This window comes from Eptesicus fuscus, chromosome 10 (genome assembly GCF_027574615.1).
Source record: "Eptesicus fuscus isolate TK198812 chromosome 10, DD_ASM_mEF_20220401, whole genome shotgun sequence".
NCBI lineage: Eukaryota > Metazoa > Chordata > Mammalia > Chiroptera > Vespertilionidae > Eptesicus > Eptesicus fuscus.
This window is the reverse complement of record NC_072482.1, coordinates 77,445,493-77,467,824: the sequence shown is the minus strand read 5'-3', so window position 1 is coordinate 77,467,824 and position 22,332 is coordinate 77,445,493. Positions and strand designations below refer to the sequence as shown.

Below are 22,332 nucleotides of genomic sequence, written 5' to 3'. Positions count from 1 at the left end.
GGGTGAAAAAGTTAAAGGGATTAAGAAGTACAAATTGGTAGTTATAGAATAGTCATAGGGATGTAAAGTACAGCATAGGGAATATAGTCATTAATATTCTAATAACTACATATGGTGTCAGAAGGGTACAAGATTTATTAGGATGATCACTTAGTAAGTTACATAATGTCTAATCACTTACTAAGTCATATGTCTAATCACTTAGTAAATTATATAATATCTAATCACTTAGTAAATTATATAATGTCTAGTCACTTAGTAAATTATATAATGTCTAACTGGGTGTACACCTAAAGCTAAACCTGAAACTAATATAATGTTGTGTGTCAACTGCAATTAAAAAAGATTAAATGGCAAAAAACACACACCTACATAGTGGGACTCCTGTTATCAGGAGGTAAAGGTTCCACACTTGAAAATGGACCGTATTTCCACGTTGTTCAAAAGATGTGATTTTTAGCCAGGCGACCATGGCTCAGTGGTTGAGCATTGACTTATGAACCAGGTCATGGTTTAATTCCCAGTCAGGGCACATGCCCAGGCTGCAGACTCGATCCCCAGTAAGGGGTGTGCAGGAGGCAGCCAATCAATGATTCTCTCATCATTGATGTCTCTATCTCTCTTCTTTCCCCTTCCTCTCTGAAATCAATAAAAATATATATTTTTAAAAAGATGTGATTTTTATAATACTCTTTATATAAGATCCTATCATGTCTACATATTTCTAAGTATATGCAAAACACACACACACACACACATACACACATACACACACACACACACACACATCCTGCTTAAAACTACTATAAGGATTTTAAAAGCCACAGTGAAATCATCATCCCCCAAACACTGGTGAGACCTTGGTGAAGCTAAACTCTCTGGCTCTGGTTTCTTCATCTGTAAAATGGGTAATCACAAGGCTTGGGCAATCTCCAAGTCCATGAATGACAGATGACCTTTTACTTTTTCTAAACCTCAAACATGACATTGGTTTGTATGTTAAGCATGGTATCCTTTTGAGAGATGGAAGAAAGAAATCAAATGGCTATTTTATTTCTAAGATCATCTAACTCAGACAGGGATTTTACCCAACATGATCTGTGACTTCCTAACATGCCGCCCTCACTCATGACAATTACAGTGTGTCTCATTTGCTGAAATCTTTAAACATCCTAAAACGCTCATCTTCGCTCTGGAATACAGTCAGGTGGTGGAAAAAATAAATGAGAGTAAACTATAAACAAAACCAAGGAAACAAACTCTTCCCCTCCTCCACAACTTACACAGAACTCATGTGGGCTCTGCAGTGAGGAAGGCCCCATGAAAGGATCTGTTTGTTGTTGTTAAAATAGCCATAAGTCACCCGGCCGGTGTGGCTCTGTGGTTGAGCGTCAACCTATGAACCAGGAGGTCACGGTTTGATTCCCGGTCAGGGCACATGCCCAGGTTGCCTGCTCGACCCCCAACAGGGGGCATGCATGAGGCAGCCAATCGATGATTCTCATCATTGGTGTTTCTATCTCTCTCTCCCTCTCTAAAATCATTAAAATATATATTAAACTGCCCGATCCTCCCTAACTGCCTCTGCCTACCTGATCCTCCCTAACCCCTCTGCCTGCCTGATTGCCCCTAACCACTCACCTGCCTGCCTGATCACCCCTAACCACTTGCCTGCCTGCCTGCCTGATCACCCCTGCCTCTGCCTGCCTGATTGCCCCTAACTGCCTCTGCCTGCCTGATCACCTCTGTCTGCCTGATTGCCCCTAAGCATTCTGCCTGCCTGATTGTCCCTAACTGCCTCTGTCTGCCTGATCACCGCTAACTGCTCGCTGGGGCGGGGGGGGGGGGGGGGCGGGGGGGCGGGAGGGGGGAAAGGGGGGAAGGGGCGGGTGGCAGTGGCCAGCCATGGTGAGGGGCCGTGGTCATTCTGCTGTTTCAGTCACTGGGCTTTTATTACATAGGATTATCCCATTTTGAAAATGGTGGAATTGGCTTTCCTTTTTCCATTTAGAACACTGATGAGTTCCTTTATGTCATAGGTCCAACCTGAAATTCAACATTTTACTAATTTATCTAAAATATTGCTTTTCATTTTTTCTCTCTGTGATATTCTTTTTCTCTCATCACCATGTCTTCCCTATACCCTCTTCCACCCCTCCCTCCTCCTCCACCACCCCAATCACCACACTGTTGTCTGTTTTCATGAGTTACTTCTTTTTTCTTTTTAGCTCAATACTACAGCCCCCCAATATCCCCCCTCCCCCAATACCCCTGTCACTGGAGTTGTCTGCCTATTCTCTATCTATGAGTCTGTCTCTATTTTGCTTATCCATTTCTTAGGATTCTGCATGTTTTCTTTGTTTAAAAAAAACAAGAAAAAAATATATATTAAAAAAACAAAATACAACTCAGCCATATGTTAGAGCCTCCTCTAACATCTGATTTTTCATATGCAGCCTAGAATTTTAAAACTAACCGTTGACATATGGACTTTGTCAGATAAATATTTTACTGAATTGCTTTTAGATAAGAGTGATTATGCCGAATCATGCTTTAGAGTATACTGTCACATGTAATCACATGTAGTTATTTAAATTAAAGCTTAATAAAATTTAAAATTCAATTCCACATTTCAAGTTCTCAGTATGCACTTGTGGCTACTAACCACTGTACTGAATAGCAGAATATCCTATTGGGCTGAGTGGCTTTAAAGGTACTATTAAAAAAAACCTTGAGGATGTATTGAATATAAAAGCATTTCCCCCCCTCAGAAGCACTCTAAACCCAAATAAAGTGTCTGCCTTCTATTAATGTCTCTGGTTAATAATAATTCTTTAAAAAACCCATTTGGGGAATATGATTTTTTATAAGACAGAGAAAAAAAAATGAATTGTTAATAAATGAACTGGAATGTACATATCCTTGAGAAAGTGATACTGATTTTCACTTCCTTTATTCTATTTGTATAATACCAGTTCATAATTATTCCCATTTTAGGATCTCAAAACATATTCCTTGAGGTATAATATGAACCATTATAATAATATGAACCATGAAGAAGGTAAGGTCTAGGATCATGTATTTGGAAATAAAAAATTGAAGTATAGTTGGTTAAACTTCACTAATTCTTTTTTTTTATTTATTATTGACTAGTAGCCATTTGCAGGAAGAATCCTGCAAGCGGCCGCTGAGGCCGTGTGTGCTGCCACTGCTGCCGCCATTGTAGCCGCCATGCCTGCACGCACGCGCAGCTGCTGCCCACCCCGCTCCGCCCCGCCCCGCTCGGGCTTTCCCTCTGGCAGCCACCTTGCCTTCCACTTTTCCTCCCTCTTCCTTCTAAGTTGTCTTCAGTCTTCACTCCTCCTTCCCTCAGCATATGCAAATTAACCGCCATCTTTATTGGGCAATTTGCATACTCGCCCTGATTAGCTAGTGGGCGTGGCTTTGGCTGGTGGGCGTGGTTTGGCATAGTGAAGGTGTGGTCAATTTGCATATTACTATTTTATTAGGTAGGATTCTGTTAAGAGGAACACTTGAATTCATTTCTAGCATAAAATTTCTGGAGAATTTTAACAATATTACTAACTTAGAAAAATTACTTATACTATTATATATAAATATTAAGCTGAATTGCATGGCAAATAAAGATTTAGTGATTATAAGCCCTGGCCAGGTAGCTTGATACACCAAGGTTGCGGGTTTGAGTCCCAATCAGGGTACATACAAGAATCAACCAATGAATGCATAAATAAGTGGAACAACAAATCAATGTTTCTCTCTCCCTTCTTCTTTCTCTCTAAAATCAACTTTAAAAAATGTAGTGATTATAATAATATGAACCATGAAGAAGGTAAGGTCTAGGATCATGTATTTGGAAATAAAAAATTGAAGTATAGTTGGTTAAACTTCACTAACTCTTTTTTTTTTTAATTGATTTTTGAGAGAGCGAGAGAAAGAGAGAGAGAGATTTGTTATTCCACAAATTTATACATTTACTGGTTGATTCTTGTATGTGCCCTGACCGGATATCAAACTCACAATCTTAGGTTATTGGGACAATGCTCTAACCAACTGAGCTACTTGGCCTGGGTAGTTCATTTTTATTTTAAAGCAGTACTAATTTTTTTTTAATTAGTACTCTTAATTCTTAGGTCAATGTCAGTCACCAGCTGTACTGTACAACCCATGAAGGAAGTAGCCCAGGTCTCTCTCATAACCCAGCCAACATACTGCCTGGCATACAGCAGATGCTCATTCAAATTGAGTAATTAATTACACAATGTATTCATTTAAACAGATTTTACTAATTATTTTTGAAGTCTTTTACAATCTGAATGTCATTTCCCTTCAAAATTAACATTAAGTCTCTTAAAATTTAATAAACCCTAAAGAACCAAAATGTACACTGCATTTAAAAAATAAATACTTAAAAATTTTAAGATTATAAAAATTCAAAGAATAACATCATTTGCTGGGTAAGTGTCAACCTAGAAAAGCAATTATTTTAAAAAACAGATTGGAGAATCACCATTTAAACATGAATTTATTAAGTTTGTGCATTTCTAGCTATGTTATCTACTTATAAAACTTCCAACTCATTTCATACAGTAAAGTTCAAGTCCCCAGCAAAGGCAAAAATTTGCCAAACTACCTTGATTAGAAACATTAGCTTATTTACTTGAAAATCTATGATAAAAATTTTAAGCCATTTAAAAAGAATATGAAACAGTTTACTTCTGCAATGCAATGAAATTTTCAGGTCTTTATTTGTCAAAAATCTCTTATCCCAAAGACACACCAAAAGAGATTTATATATAAAAGGATCTGTAATAATTACTAGGTATATAGTGCCTTTAAAACAATGAATAAGTCATTAATTATAAAAGATAAAACCAAACCAATGGCTAGAATAGGAAAGATTGAGAGTATCTAATACAAGTCTTTTGATCACAGATACCTCAATGTTCCTAGGCAGCTCTAATAAATTGTTATGGGTATGAACAACATGTAGTTTATTTGACCTCTTAGAGACATAAGTGTTCCTAGGCAGCTCTAATAAATCATTATGCATATGGACAACATATAGTCTACTTCATCTCTTAGAGACATAAGTATAGACAAGGAGATGGGAGTTATAAGGTATCAACAGATTCACCATTTGAATCAAAATAAAACAATCTGAACGTCACTTCTTCTACTACATCACTATGTAGCATGATCACGTTCAGATTTAACAGGTTTGAGTCCACTCTGAAAGACAGGTGTGTTTCCATTGCAGCACGGTGCATGCTGACTTCACTGAGTGACTGGTAAAGACACTGGCACCTGGTTAGACTGAGGGGCTGGAGACCCACTATTTATGGCTTGTGGAGGTACTGTAGTTGGTTCCATCTTGCTAATGTGTGTGATGAATCGAAGACGAAGTTTTAAAGCTGGTTTTAAATTACAGATAATCTTCTCTACCTAAAAAATGAAAATACATGAAAAATATTTTAACCAGAAACTTTAATTTCCCACCTTTTAAAGAAGTGATTGAATACATATCCTGAGACAATATACTAGGGAGTGGGATGGATGAGAAGTTTATCTACATGCTTTGTGTTTTAACAAAAGCAGATAAAATTATTTCTCTCACATGAGAAAAATTGTGTGTTCTTCCTCACACACATTTTATATATGCATATGTGTGTATATGCATATATCTATGTATATAAGCATATACTTACCAAAACACATTTACTTACCTGGCTAGCCAGTAATCCTACTGCCAAAAGCTAGTATAATTTACACTGAAAATATTACACATGCAATAGGTGGTCATCCTTTTAAAATACCATCTTCACAGAAGCATGAAGCACAATTACATTCTGAAGTTCTTTTAATTAACATGTCTGGAACATATATCTACAATCTAATTTTTAAAAATTCTGATTTATACTTGGAATTCAAACTATATATCAGATCTACTCTTACTTAAAACACTTTAAAGAAATAAATACAGCCCTAACTGGTTTGGCTCAGTGGATAGAGCGTCGGCCGGTGGACTGAAGGGTCCCGGGTTCGATTCCGGTCAAGGGCATGTACCTTGGTTGCGGGCACATCCCCAGTAGGGGGTGTGCAGGAGGCAGCTGATCGATGTTTCTCTCCCATCGATGTTTCTGACTCTCTATCCCTCTCTCTTCCTCTCTGTAAAAAATCAATAAAATATATTAAAAAAAAAAAAAAAAAGAAATAAATACATCAAGCAGTTTCACAGCTTTCTTTACTTTACTCAAATGCTCTTTGACCTTGCCAGTCAAGATCAGCCCATTAATAATTTTTCCTTTCTGTAATTACCTTGTGTCAAAGTGTCTTGGGCCCAAATATAAAGGATATGCTAAATAAAGCATGCCTGAGCCCGGCTGGTGTGGCTCAGTGACTGAGCATCAACCTATGAACCAGGAGGTCATGGTTCGATTCCCAGTCAGGGTTGCAGGCTTGACCTCCACTGGGGGGCATGTGGGAGGCAGCCAATCAATGATTCTCATCATTGGTGTTTCTATCTCTCTATCCCCCTTCCTTTCTGAAATCAATAAAAATATATTTAAAAAAAATTAAAAAAAGCATGCCTATATTGGTTCCCACTCAACTTCCCTTGATGATTCTGCTGAGGCATAAAGGAGTCAACACCCTCCCCAGTTGCAAGGGAAGAATCCAGCAGACTATGATTCATATGTTTTTATATCAGTTTCTCTCTCTTGGCCATTATAGAAGGAAGTAACATTGAAGTATGGAGGGGAATTATTTAATTTCTCCTTATGAAACAGCCAAGACTGTTTCCTACAGATAGGAAACTGTTATGGCTCAAGGTCCTTTCCACTTTCAGACAGCTCTACTAAGAAGTGGCTCTTCATATGTTGAGTCAGAATGCATCTCCTTTTAACTTCACCAGAGTTTATATGTCCTTTGAAGTCACAAGAGAACAGATCTAATACTGAATCCAAATGGCAACCCTCCAAATAGTGAGGACATAAACAATTAACTAATGAGTTTGGTGTGGGATGTGTTGAACTGGAGATGCAGGGAGAAATACCCATCTTTAAGGTTGAGAAGAAAGTTAAGGATGGATCTTAAAGTTCAAATGAAGCTTTCCCAATTCCTTCCAATACCCTTCAAGAAATCACTCACTGGACTCTCCTGGCTTTAGTCTTCTAGTTATGCTGCAATTTGTCTAATGTTCCCATAGTATATTCTAATCCAGGCGTCCTCAAACTACGGCCCACCGGCCACATGTGGGTGTTTTTGCCATTTTGTTTTTTTACTTCAAAATAAGATATGTGTAGTGTGCATAGGAATTTGTTCATAGTTTTTTTTAAACTAAAGTTCGACCCTCTAACAGTCTGAGGGACAGTGAACTGGCCCCTGTTAAAAAAGTTTGAGGACCCCTGTTCTAATCACTGTCTGGAAAAAGTAGGACCTCCTTCACGTCACAACACCTGTCTGGTCTTTTCAGTAGCGATACTGTACTGTTACTTCCTAAGGAAATTACTGTTAATTAACCCCCCCCCCCCCCAGGTCTTTTTCAGATGTCTTGTTGCAAATATCAAGGGGAATGTAAGAAATTATAACATGTATTTACTTTTACTTTAATACTATATCCAGAATATGCTCATGTAGCCTAAGAGACTGATATCAACCTTTTCTCCTCAAAAGAAAATAAATTAACAAAACCACTCACCCAAACAAGTCTATCACCCTATGTTCAAGGTTTCTAAACTAAACATCATTAAAGGTAATTAAAGGTAACTTACTTGCTCTTTTACGCTGTCACCAGTAAACATATACTTCACATGGTATAGGAAGTCACAGATGGGATCCATGTAATTTAAGTGGGCGCTGCACTGGTCTACATTCAGCAACATGTCATAAAATGCCACACCAATCTAGTTAAAAATAACATAAAATTAGTTATATGTCAAAAATAGTTCAATAATTCAGCATGATATGCTGGACTCCATTTCAAGACAGAGGGATAACAGGTTTATAGAGCTGTCACTGACCACACAAGCTGTGTGCATGGAAATATGACATGGCCTGCATTATAGTGGACTCGATAGTGCTACAAAATGCCCCAACAGGGCATAAATGAAATTTCTCTTTACAGTTTAGGAATTTTTCTTAAAATTAAGAGACAGATGATCCCCTTTCAGGAAACCATATTTCAGTTTCTTGAATAATCGCAACCTCAGGGATATTTTAGATTGTACCTTTAGTTCTATTTGGTGGCTTATACTTTAAGTTTCTATTCCTGGCTCATTTTCTTTTCTCTGTACTCCTGGTATAAGATGATTTTCATCCATTTCCATGATTTTAATTAATTCTTCTTTACTGTAGTGCAGGTTCTCAAACGCATTTCTCTATCCTTAACTTTCTTCTTAACTTTGAAGATGGGTATTTCTCTCTGCACCTCCAATTCAACACATCTCACACCAAACTCATTATAGTTACTCTAAGTCATGGGTACACTAAATCCTCCAAAACCACTCTCTGATCCTACTAAGCTGACTTCACTACTAATGGATTATGAAATGAAGTTTGGAAAACATTGTGAAAAAACCCCAAATAAATATTTTAGAACTTTATTTTATCACAGAAAACCCAGATTGTATTTTACCTCTATCATACACCGAGTTCTCTCTTGCTGAAATCTTTGTAAAAATGGTCCCACAAGATGGTACACATAAAGCAACTGGAATTCAGTCTTCACTATAGGAAGAAGTATTTCAGTGAGAAACCTAAAATTTCAAGATAATAATTTATTGTGATTTGAAATCAGTGAATTATTTGAATTTTGTTAATATAGCCTATCCCAGTATTTGCAAAAGTCGTAATAATTTTTTTAAATTTCTTTAAATTTTGGTAACCTTTTAAATTATTCTCATATCTCTCACTGGCTCTTATTTTCATTTGATTACTGGAATAAATTTATATTTAAAATTATTCTTAAAAATAAAATTACTGCCCTGACTGGTTTGGCTCAGTGGACTGAAAGGTCCCAGGTTTGATTCCGGTCAAGGGCATGTAACTTGGTTGCGGGCACATCCCCAGTAGGAGGTGTGCATGAAGCAGCTGATTGATGTTTCTCTCTCATTGATGTTTCTAACTCTCTATCCCTCTCCCTTCCTCTCTCTGTAAAAAATTAATAAAATAAAAAAATAAATAAATAAAATAAAATTACTGAATTTCAGAGGTGCATAACCAGTCTAATATAAATGCCATTCTCAAGAAAGTTGAATCTAGTTAATACCAATTTTACAGTTAAGGTAAATAATCAGAAAATAGGCTGATATCAGTTATTCAGTTCAAAAGGCAACTTTTGAAATACATTTTAGGAAAAGCCTCATTAAAATGTAATGGAAAACAAGATACCAAATTATTACTTGCACATACAAATTATATATATTTTCAAACAATTCTGAAATAAGTTTTCTGATTATCTCAAAATTCTACTTCACTCTTACTTTCCAAGTTGTTCTTACATGTACATGAGGTTAAAGAACAAAACAAAAGCATCACCACAAAAGTAAAATTTTTTTAAAAAAAAATCATAATACCTACTTGGGAATGAGAGAAAGTTGCCCAATGCTAGAATGGTGCCACACAGCATGTGCTAGAGCTAATGTATAGCTACAGCTCATCTCGGAGTAGGACTGATGACAAGCAGTGAAGTCAAAGAGGCGGAATGGATAGCCAACCCATTCAGTTTCAGATGTCAAGCTGGGACTACTGATGACACTCACAATTTGATCATGAAGGACAATCCAATATGGCTCCTTTAAAACCAGAGGAAAGCCTGATGAAAAATATCACGTATCTAGTATTCCACCCCATGTTCATTTTCACACTCTCACCCCTAAAATAATAGCACTTTCTCATTCTTTAATGTTTTCTACTTATCCAGCTTATATCTTTGTATAATGGAGATTTTTGCAATCAAAAGTGGGTGTCTTCATAATAAGTCAATATTATGCTTGTGAGTTAGAAATCTACTTTAACAGTATTTACCACACAGACACTGATACACATGTGCAACTCAGAAACAAATACATGTATTTGGGAGGTGGGTAAGGAAACAGTGACTTATAGAGGTGCCTAATCAAAGCAGTCTGGAGAGCAGAGGGTTAGACAGTATTATTGACATTCAAAGATAGCACAACAGACAACCATGTGGTGCCGACTAGACACATGTGGAGGTCACATGAGAAGAGGCTCTCATAGATATATAATAAACTAAGTGTTCAAAATATTTACATTTTAAAGTAAAAACCAAGGATGGATGGGTAAGTGGGACCAATGAATGTCGGGACCCAAAAGTCAAGCAGATTTCATTAGATTTGATGCAGAAAGCAAACAGTCACTGTAGATTTTTGAAGCAATAAATAATATGAAAACTTTAAAAACATGAAACACTTCATTAACTGCACAATGTCCTTGTATAAAGGCATCCAATTCTTTCAACTCACAGGAACAGCTGCATTCCATTACTACATACAAATCACAACTTAACTCACTGGTAGAGCAGTGATGATCAATCCAATTGCATTCATCCATGCTGTAATGTTCTCTCGTGGCACTAAAGGCTGACTACAAGGTGGAAACAAATAATAAAAATGTGGAATTATAAAAACATTTTTTATGGTTGATAATGAATCTTATTTTGAGAACATGTGTAATTCAGGGGCTGACCACTGACCTACTCCAATATAACTACAATAGATTTTTATTGAGTAAAAATTTACTATACAGAAACAAAAGCAAAATAAGAATTTTGTTTCGGGTTGTTTCGTTTAACAAATGGGCTGAAAGACTATTTCCATTTATTTATACTTCTCTAATCATTATCCCATACTTTATGTTGGTCTTTAAGAAAGTACTCTTCAAAGACGGTCTTTATTGAGAGGTTAACATTATTCCTAAATTAAATGCCAAACAACTAATAAAGAATTTAAGTAGGAATAAACCCAGGTCTCCTGACACTGTCTAGTGCTAACTCCATTACACATATATCGTAAGGACAAGATCTGGAACCAAAGGATAGTTACTATCCAGTCTGTATCAGCCTTGGGACAGTAGGCTTGTCTGACAGCTCCAAATAAAATATCAATTTCTTTACAAATAAACAATAAATCTTATTGCATACAACAGTATACATACCTTTTCAGCACAACATTTAGAAGAGCATTTCCAACTTCTTTGCCTGAAACAGCTAAGGCCATGAGCTCCACACAAGTAACATGCAGTGCATGGGCAGCTGGATTGGGAAACTCATTGAATCTCCAGTCACAGTTTGGAAATGGACCAGGAGACTTGCCAGCCATCGGTGCAAATGATTAAAGCAATAACTACTGGATTATTTCGAGATTAATGGCTCACATTTGTATAGTGCTTTACAGTTTTCAAAATGTTTCACATGTAAACATCTCATTTGATTATTAATTTATCTGATTATGAACCTCCAAGAAGTGATTTATCTAAGAGATTAGAAGGCAAATAATACATACCAAATACAAATAAAATTGACATGACAAATAGATTGACTGCAACCATGTGATCAATCGTAAGGTATACGGTAAAATGGTTGGTCTTATATAGGTGGGCTCTTATAACTGTGATGTGATAGCTATAGATGCAACCAAAGTACTGCTATAACTATCACCTTATTCCTTCTAATAGTTATAGGATAATTAATAAGAAAGTTACTCGCCCTAGCCGGTTTGGGTCAGTGGATAGAGTGTCGGCCTGCGGACTGAAGGTCCCGGGTTCAATTCCGGTCATGGGCACATGGCCAGGTTGTGGGCTCGGTCCCCATTAGGGGGTGTGCAGGAGGCAGCCAATCAATGATTCTCTCTCATCATTGATATTTCTATCTTTCTCTCCCACTCCCTTCCTCTATGAAATTTAAAAAAAAAAAAGTTACTTTATAATAAGTAATTCTTCTACTTCACAAAATAAGTTTCTTTGTGTAGGAAAATAAATCATGACCATTTATATAAAACTGCTCTAAATAGTGGCATGGTATACAGACATACTAAGAATAATGTGCTGATAACTTAAGACATGAAATCAAAATACCATTATAGTGGCTTTTTTTTACTAAAAAAGAGAGAAAATAAATTTATTATTCTCTATTAACGTTTTTAAAAAATTCAATTACTTAAAGCAACAAATTTCTATGTTCTCCAGTAGCAAACAAATGCACGTACTACAATAGTACATTTACTTAGAAATAGGATGGTTTTCTTTGAAACAAATCTTATAATGCCTGTTTTAAATACAAATTTTAATGGAGTGAATTTCTGCCCCTCTGTCATGATGCTGCTAATTTAAGATTTCAAAACTTTCCAGAAGTAAAAGTAGAAACAATCTTTAAGAAATTTGAAGAATTTAGAATACATAAAAATATTATCTTGAAAGGACAATACATCTTACATTCTCACAAACCATACATGGACTTATTTCTACAGAATCTGGAAAATCACAATAAAAAGGATATTATCCACTAGTCGGCCAATCAGTCGGCAATAGTAGGAGTCATCTGGGACCCAAGGATTGTCTTCTCGGGCATTCATAGCACACTTCAGGTAAGTGTCACTTAGACACCAGCCCTGCGGTCGATTATCCTTGAGAGAGCCGATGATCGCGTGGACAAGTTTTCGTTTGAGAAATGCACGCTCTCTCAGGTGCATTTCATAATAGTGTAGAGTATTATACAAATAAGTCACTGGACGATCTGCCAAGAAGAAACATATCACCACAATGCAATCTGGTTACCGACAACTGTGAAAAACAAATCCTATTTTCAGATTACCAAAAAATAGCTAAGATTATGAAATTATTTCACATGCTGGGTAATTACAGACAGTGAGTATTTTAATTTTAGGACAAGGCAGCAAGCTTCCAATAATATACATATCTTTATTTAAAGATATTCATTACAGCTGAGGTAGCGATTTCACCTCTGGAAATGTATCCTGCAAAAGTGAAACACATGTGCCAGGGCATTCCTTTCTAGAGGACAGGGATGGGACATTTTATGGTGTACCCTTCTGCACCACGTGCATTTATCACCTAATCCAAGTGGAAAATGTTTTCAAGGAATGTTCACTTTAACTTCATACCTATTCTGTAGTGCTAAAGACAAGTCTAGCTTCTGCACTGGAGGAAACATCTTAGATCAAGGTCTAGAAAGAACTGCCCCAGAAAAAGACACTTTGTCCCCACAGTGGCTGCCCTGGGGCTCCCCTGCTTCTGTCACTGACTCTGCTGTTCTCCAGGACCAGGGTTAACACTTCAGAGTTGTCTTAATTTCTTTCTTTTCATATTCTCCCCACAACCAGCCCCCAAGTCCTATTCCTTCGTCCTTGACTATCTGTCCCTTCTTTATCATTTCCAATGAGATCATACTTGTTTATCATACACCTGAGCTTTCTGACATAACGTGTTGAAATGGCTTCCTTCTTCCAAGACATGCTGCCAACTACAACTGGATTTATCTAAAATAAATGTTTTCCGCTTATGCTTTCCATGTCATTATCTTACTCAATAACTTCTAGTTGATCCTTGATTATCTGCGTCATAAAATCAAAACTCCCCAGTCAGGCATTTAAGATGATCTGTCAGGTACAATACATGAAATTTCAATTTAGCCCAATGAGGCTATTGTTTTCAAAATGTCTTGTTTTTAATACCTTCATGTTTTTCTAAAAGATTCTTTCTGCCTGCCCACCCCCCTTACTTTCTGTTTATACAAATCACATAACACCACAGTTGAAATTCTGTCCATCCAAGAGGCTGCCAAAATCCAATTCGTTCCCCATAACATCGGTCTGTTATGAACACATACTTTTCTCCCTCTATACTCTTTGGCAATTAATCACACTCTATGTCAAATAAGGCATCTCTTGCATATCACTTTTTTCCTATTTAATACATTTGTTATGATTATTCATATTTTTGTCATCTATTTTAGACTTCCTGGTATCAATGCATGGCACTTACCCTCAAAACACGTTAATAAAACAAGATCTTTAGAACCACTGTTACCCATATGGTCATGCCTAGCCCACTTTTGTTTACTCTGAGATGGGATTAAATTTGAAAAAACTCACCGTGAAATTTATATAGCCCTCCTAGGTGATCTAGGAGAGTCTCCAGTGATTTGGAGACTGGAAGCAACTCTAAAAATCTGTGGATTACTATATCAAATACAGGAAGGAATCGGAGACACACGTTTCCAAAATAGATGGGCAGATAGGGTGACTGGATCTGCACAGGAGGATCAACCTGCTCTGCCAGGCCCTCAAAATACAGCTTCTCTGGATATTTCTGTGGAAACAAGGAAATGGTAAATGTTTAGGGCATCTTTTTTCTTTTAAAAAAAGAACAAAATAAACTTGCCCTTTAAAAAAGAACATGAAACCATGTTTGTTCCTACAATGCAATGAAAACAAGAGTCACTTACTTGGTAAAAATCTTTTATCCCAAAAATACACGAAAAGTGATTATATATAAAAGGATTTGTAGTAAGTCTTTTCATTTTGTACTGTATGTACCCATGTCTATAAAAACTGCAATTTTAATTTATTCATAACTTTAGAGATACTCTAGAACCTTGAAGAAATTTAGAGACCAGAGAGAAATAGTAGAACCACAGAGACAACAGCCAAGTCAACAACCAAATATAGTTAGAAAGGATTAACTGAAGCGCTAATTTGAATTAGTACCTTGTGATAATTCATGTGCTTGGTGTGCCAGTCGTTCTGTAGCCAGTGCTCTGGGGAATTTTCCTTCACAAAGTCACTTACTCGGTTTCGAAAATCATTTGGTTTGAGTAACAGCAACTGAATTATGAAATAACAAACCTGGGCTTCATTTCCTTCATGACTACGCATGGCCTTTGGAGAAGAACAGAAAATTCTATGAAAATGTAACCTATGCATGAGCATGGCTCTGCCATTTGATACTCTAAATCTAAGTAAGTAAAATGTTACTATATCTCTATTTTATCCTTTTATTGATTTATAGATTTGCATTATTTCCCCTAGTAGATTATAATTATCTTTTTTTTTAAGTAGCTTCTTTTAAAAAAATTTATTTATTTATTTATTTGAGAGAGAGAGAGAAACATTGATATGTTGTTCCACTTATTTATGCATTCACTGGTTGATTCTTTCATGTGCCCTGACCAGGGATCAAACCCGCAATCTAGGTATACTAGAGGCCCGGTGCACGAAATTCGTGCACGGAGCGGGGTTGTCCCTTAGCCCAGCCTGTACCCTCTCCAATCTGGGACCCCTCAAGGGATGTCCGACTGCCCGTTTAGGCCCGATCCCTGGGATTGGGCCTAAACGGGCAGTCGGACATCCCTCTCACAATCCAGGACTGCTGGCTCCCAGCTGCTTGCCTGCCTGCCTTCCTGATTGCCCCTAACCGCTTCTGCCTGCCTCTCACAATCCAGGACTGCTGGCTCCCAACTGCTTGCCTGCCTGCCTTCCTGATTGCCCCCAACCGCTTCTGCCTGCCAGCCTGATCACCCCCTAACCACTCTGCTGCCAGCCTGTTTGCCCCCAACTTCCCTCCTTTGCTGGCCTGATCACCCCTAACTGTCCTCTCCTGCAGGGTTGATCACCTCCAACTGCCCTCCCTTTCAGGCTTGGTCCCTCTCAACTGCCCTCCCTTGCAGGCCAGGTGCCTCCCAACTGCCCTCTCCTGCTGGCCATCTTGTGGTGGCCATCTTGTGTCCACATGGGGGCAGGATCTTTGACCACATGGGGGCAGCTATATTGTGTGTTGCAATGATGATCAATCTGCATAGTACTCTTTTATTAGATAGGATAGAGGCCTGGTACAGGGGTGGGGGCCAGCTGGTTTGCCCTGAAGGGTATCCCGGATCAGGGTGGGGTACCCTGGGGGTGTGGGGCGGCCTGAGTGAGGGGCCTGTGGTGGTTTGCAGGACGGCCACGCCCCCTGGCAATGCAAGCGGAGGCCCTGGTATCTGGAATTTATTTTCCTTCTACAATTGAAACTTTGTAGCCTGGAGCAGAGCCAAGCCTGGGGCTCCCTCCGAGGCCCAAAGCCATTTGTGTTGGGGTTATAATTGAAACTTTGTTGCCTTAAGTGGGTGGGCCCGGCCAGGGTGTGTGGAAAGCTTTGCTTCCCCTGTTGCCGGCAGCAACCCTGGCCTGCTCTCCAAGCTCCATTCTGCTGCCATTTGTTTGAATTTGTTTACCTTCTATAATTGAAACTTTGTAGCTTGAGTGGAGGCTTAGGCCTGCAACGGCTGGCAGAAAGCTTGGCTTCCTCTGTTACCTAGGAAACCTTGCTCTCTGTAGCTGTAGCCATCTTGGTTTGGGTTAATTTGCATACTCGCTCTGATTGGATGGTGGGCGTGGCTTGTGGGCGTGTCAGAGGTATGGTCAATTTGCATATTTGTCTATTATTAGATTAGATTGGGAAGACACTAGAACCAACTGAGCTACCTGGCCATGGTAGACTGTAACCATCTTTATATCTGTGCTCCACAGCTAAGAGGTTAATGTTAACCTATCAGCCACCCCAAATATCACCACTATAGTATTTTTATAAATGTAGTATTACCCATCCTGATTTAGTGTCTTTTTCTTAAGTTTTTGCCTGAAATAGAATCAAATCAATAGAAAAAACATTTGGGGAACATTGGGTGGCGATGAGAAAATTCAGTTCTGACTGTGGCTACCAAACTGCACAAATGGTTATTAGCACCTACAAATAATGCAGTGACTTACAAATTCCTGACCCTAGTGGGAAACTTTGAGAATCAACTCAGGTCTAACTGCTCATATTTTTAGAGCATCATAAAGCCAGGGTCATGTCTGTCTTATTTACTCCATACCTTCTGTGCATAGAACATAGTATATATTCAATACATATTTACTGAATGAATGAGTAAAGAAATTGGGAAATATCTAGTTCCTTAGGGAAGTGATAGCAATGCTTAATTATAGTATAAATTTATTAAATCCTTAGAAGCAAGATCTATCAATCACATACATTGATCCAAAAGAGAATAGACAGCTTAGAAACATTCTTAAGTAAGCATATTCTTACCAGGCAGAGAATTAATCTGTCCAATGTAACAATGTTGTACTTCCATACCATGTCATTAAGAATTTCAATGCATTTGTTGAGTTGCTGACCCCCAGCTGATGTAGAGAACTCATATACCAGGAAATCTGCAAATGTTCTCACATGGGCTACCAAGGCCCTGGCTCCAATTCTTTCTAATACTCTGGAAAGCAGAGAGTAAAAAATAAATTATATTGCTGTATGGTATAATGGGTTGCCAAATGGAATGCAGATCTAGGTTTGGGGCTTACCTGTAACCAATCTGATTAATATGATCTGTTTCCAAGAGCATTTTCCAGAGAAGACAAAGGAAGAGAGGAGAGCCTTGATTAGAAAAGTGGGCAATGATGTTATTTTCATTGCTCATTGACTTCCACTTCCTATACTCCTCCTCCACATTTTTTTTCAGATTAAAACGGCTTTCCTGAGGTACATTATTTTGTTTGAAGAATGCCTAAAAGGAAGACCAGAAGTTTACTTCAATGGTTGTAGTAAAAAGAGCACTGGCTATGGAGTTAAAAAACCAGTTCTAGACTTGATTCTGACAGTAACACACTGTTGGTGCCTCAAACAACTCAGTAACCAAGGCCTGACTTTCTACTAGTATATTGGGAAAATATGCAGACTTGACTAGATTATCATTGAGACTCCTTTCTTAGATTTCCTAAAGAGTAATTCCAAGCAAGCTTGAATTCAAAGTCTCTTAATAATCTGTTGATACTTCTATTCACCTTGGGAAAAAAGAAACAAATTTATGTGCCCGTTGATTACATATTTCCCTATAGCTATAAGGAAAATCCATTACATTAGCTCAGTGGTTCTCTGAGTATGGCAGTATCAGCAGCAATCTGTATCTAAACAATCTTCCAGGAGATTCTGAAAAGTTTGAGAGCTACTGCTCTACCCCTATTAGAAGTTATATGTTCATTGTGCCTAAATTTTTCTCTGAAAAGTAGATGAGTTTTCTTTCTCTGTATTATAAAAGCCAAGTTTATAGTTTTTCTCTCTGTGTGATTTTTTTTTAAATGCACTCAAGTGTAGCATATGTGTATTCTGTGAAGCTCTATTAAATTATATTTCTCTGCATTTCAGTACTATGAAAGAAAAAAAATTTCCAGTTAATGTATTAATTCTCACAAGTATTAACTAATAAGATAAAAACCATAATAATTAAAATTTAAGAAACATACAGTCCTAGAATAGGACAAGGAACAACAACCCAAGATTTTGAAATAGCGAAGATTTAAAAAAACAGTAAGAAAATCTAACTTTTCTTTGGCTGTCACCAAAAGTAACTCTCTAGAATAACGTTATAAAGGGGAAGAATGATTTAATATATATTCAATATATAATTCAAGACCAAATTACCTGTAGTGGGCCTGGAAAACAGCTAAGAGTATGTGAAGCCCAATTATGAGGAGTAAAACTCATAATGGTCTGAAGTATGTCTTTACACCAAGTTCCCTGAATTGAGTCAGAGCCTGTAAAAAAATCTAAACAAAAACAAACAGATATAATCTAGATCTAAATGATCACATCCATAATTCATAACGAGATCATAGAGAAAGTCACAAACAACTATGTACACTGAGAGAATTTCACTGCAATGCATTTACTGCTAAACTAGTAATATTCAGCTTAGGACCTAAATTTGAATGATATGAATACAAATGAAAAGACCAAAGACAATGGGAATCTTTTTAAGTTACAGAGCATCAATGATACAATTGTTGTACAAGTCTACCATGATTGCTCAGTTAATTCACTCTGACAATGGGGTATTAGCACTCTTTGAGCCAAGAGAACAGAATTAAGAAAGCAGATATTGTGCCCGGCTGGGGTTTCTCAGTGGTGAGCATCAACCAATGACCCAGGAGGTCATGTTTCAATTCCTGGTCAAGGAACATGCCCAGGTTGCAGGCTCAATCCCCAATAGGGGGCGTGCAGGAGGCAGCCGATCAATGATTCTCTCTCATCAGTGATGTTTCTCTCTGTCTCTGCCCCTCTGAAATCAATAAAATATATATTTTTTAAAAAGAGGGTAAAGTGGTCCTGAGAAAAGCTCAAGAACCACTACTGAAAAGTGGCTGAAAAACTGATACTCATCCTGGTTAAAATGACAGTACACAGAAGAATCTATATCAATGACTGAAATGGTGAAGCTATCAAAACAACTGTTTTTGCTCGAACAAATGAAAAGTATCTTTTTAGCATGTCATCCCCTTAATAATCAGTAGAGACCTGGCACACTCCAGTTTCACTGTTTTGTTAGTGGTGGTGGATTCACTGTACCTGTCACGTGAGTTGCTCTAGCTAAGGTCAATATCAAGGCTCGGTTCAGTTCTTCGGATTCCGCCGACAGCACTGTTTTGGGGTCATTAAGGAAGCGTGTGAACTGTGGCTGTAACTCGGAGCTACCTAAGGCTGTTATAAGCCTAAGTGCAGTGCTCTCAACACTGAAAGGTGGGAGAACAAGAAAACATGAAAGAGTTAACTGGCATATAAATTTCAGAATTATGGAATTAAATCTAATTCTAGGCTAATTAAAACGGGAAAACATGCAAACTATGAATTTCCCTTCTTTAATATTATTTTCTTTTTTTTTTTAATCCTCACCCGAGAATATTTTTCCATTGATTTTTTTTTTTTTGGTGGGGGGGAGGGGGTGTAGGGGAGAGTAGAAGAGAGAGGGAAAGACAGAAACATTGATGTGAGAGAAACACATCAATTTGTTGCCTCCTGCACAAGTCCCAACCAGGGCCCAGGCCGGGAAGGAGCCTGCAACCAAGGTACATGCCCTTGACTGGCATCGAACCCGTGACTCTTTGGTCCACAGGCCAACACTCTATCCACTGAGCCAAACTGGCTAGGGCCCTTCTTTAATTTAAATAAATAAATAAAAAACACCTTTTTTTGTGTGAGATGAGCTTTGCTTAATTTTTTTTAAAACCTGAAGTGGCAAATTTTATAGTGAAAACCACTTAACTTGCTTACACATTTGAAAAAGATAGCCTAAAGCCTATAAGACTAAAACATTTCACTTAGATAAATAGCATTTCAAAAATTACACTATTTTTACTTGCGATATACAGTATTTTCACTTAGAGCAAAATCAAAATGACATGATTGATATCTTAACCATAATTCGAAGTATGTTTAAATCTAGTATCCTAAAAGGCTAAGTTAGAACATAATGTCAAAGGCCTTGGAAGTACTTATTCTCAGTCCAGGGAAAGGATTCAACTATCTTCATAACTTTCTGTTTAAAAGGCTGGACTCTGGGAGAACATATTTGCCAGTGGTGCATCTGATAAGGGTTAATATATGAAATATATAAAAAGCTTATATAACTCAACACAAAAGCACAAACAATCCAATTAAAAAATGGGCAAAGAACCTGAATAGACACTTCTCCAAAGAGAACATACATGTCCTAGCTAGTCTAGCTCAGTGGACAGAGCGTTGGCCTGGGGACTGAAGGGTCCCGGGTTCGATTCCAGTCAATGGTGCGTACCTTGGTTGCAGGCTCAACCCTGGCCCTGGTCAGGTCGTGTGTGGGAGGCAGCCAATGGATGTATCTCTGTGTCTCTCCTACTCCCTTCCACTCTCTCTAAAAATCATATGGAAAAATATTTTTGGGTGAAGATTAACAAAAACAAAACAAAGAGAACATACAGATGGCCGATAGACATGAAAAGATGCTCAAGATCATTAATCACCAGAGAAATGCAAAGCAGAACAACAATGACATATCACCTCACATCTGTCAGAATGATTCTCACCAATAAATCAACAAATAAGTATTGACAAGGATGTGGAGAAAAGGGAACCCTTGTGCACTGTTGGTGGGAAAGCAGATTGGTGCAGCCACTGTAGAAAGCAGTATTGAATTACCTCAAAAAATTAAAAATGGAACTGCCTTATGACCCAGTGACTCCACTTCTGGAAATATACCTGAAGAAACCCAAAACACCTAATTCGAAAGAATATATACACCCCTATGTTCATTGCAGCATTATTTACAATAGCCAAGATTTGGAAGCAGCCCAAGTGTCCAATGTAAATGAGTGGCTAAAAAAAGCTGTGGTACATTTACACAATGGAATACTACCCAGCTGTAAAAAAGAAGGAAATCTAACCATTTGTGACAGCATGGATGGACCTAGAGAGCATTATGCTAAGTGAAATAAGCCAGTCAAAGAAAGACAAGTACCATATGATTTCACTCATATGTGGAATCTAATGAACAAAATAAATTAACACACAAAACAGAAATAGACTCATAGAAAACAGACTGACAGCTGTCAGAGGGGAAGGGGATTGCAGGGCTGGGTAAAAAACGTGAAGAAATTAAGCAAATACAAACAAAAAATAAACAAACAAACAAAAAACCTCACAGACACAGAAAACCTCATACACACAGATGACAGTATGGTGATTACCAGAGGGAAAGGGGGGTTGGGTAAAACAGGATAAAAGGGGGATAAATGGTAATGGAAGGAGACTTGATTTGGGGTGGTAAACACACAAAACAAAATACATATAATGTATTATAGAATTGCGCATCTAAAACCTGGATAATTCTGTTAACTAATGTCATCCCAATAAATTCAATAACAAACTTTAAAAAATAAAAAGCTGGACTCTACTCATTCTATACTGGAAATAATATACTTCAGAAGCAGAGGGGTTTTATGACAAATTAATAAAAATATTGTAAGGCAAAGATTTAAGTTCCCATTTCCAACAAAGTTTCTTATAAATCTTAAAGAAAAACAATCTCCAGTGAGCTCACCAGAGATGGAGCTGGTTCTGATTTGTTTGTGCAACTGCAGCCAAAGTATGAAGATGACTCAAGAGCTGAACTCTGTAATGAGGCTGAATGTGGTGCATCCGGTAGCTGAACATCTCAAGAAGTGTGTGTAAGATCCCCCAGGCGTGAGACTTGAAAACGGTTGGCAAAAGCTGACCTTAAGGAACAAGATCATTTAAGACACCAATTAGTAAAAGCTGTATATGAAAAGAGATGAAAGTCACACTGAGCAAAATCTATGCAAAGATTTGATTGTGACTACACATGCACAGAGGCATACATAAGTGCACGTATTTTCCAAATATTCTCTATATCTTCTACTTTAATTGTAAGGAAAAAATCCAGATCATAGTTATAATATCAAGTTTGCTTTTTTC

At 37.7% G+C, this 22,332-nt stretch overlaps 1 protein-coding gene across 1 annotated transcript in view; it reads right to left on the bottom strand.

The window, feature by feature from the left end:
• Positions 1–4,293: 4,293 nt before the first annotated feature.
• Positions 4,294–22,332, bottom strand: part of MED23 (mediator complex subunit 23) — a 43,938-nt gene continuing 25,899 nt past the window's right edge. The window contains exons 16-29 of the mRNA XM_008162466.3: positions 21,938–22,112; positions 19,435–19,598; positions 18,511–18,635; positions 17,394–17,596; positions 17,125–17,305; positions 14,763–14,933; positions 14,148–14,364; positions 12,533–12,769; positions 11,194–11,359; positions 10,551–10,623; positions 9,598–9,812; positions 8,654–8,774; positions 7,791–7,922; positions 4,294–5,463 (exon numbers count right to left, since the gene is read on the bottom strand). Coding sequence (XP_008160688.1) covers positions 5,296–5,463; positions 7,791–7,922; positions 8,654–8,774; positions 9,598–9,812; positions 10,551–10,623; positions 11,194–11,359; positions 12,533–12,769; positions 14,148–14,364; positions 14,763–14,933; positions 17,125–17,305; positions 17,394–17,596; positions 18,511–18,635; positions 19,435–19,598; positions 21,938–22,112 — 2,348 coding nt within the window. The 3' untranslated portion in view covers positions 4,294–5,295. The remainder of the gene's footprint in view (positions 5,464–7,790; positions 7,923–8,653; positions 8,775–9,597; positions 9,813–10,550; positions 10,624–11,193; positions 11,360–12,532; positions 12,770–14,147; positions 14,365–14,762; positions 14,934–17,124; positions 17,306–17,393; positions 17,597–18,510; positions 18,636–19,434; positions 19,599–21,937; positions 22,113–22,332) is intronic.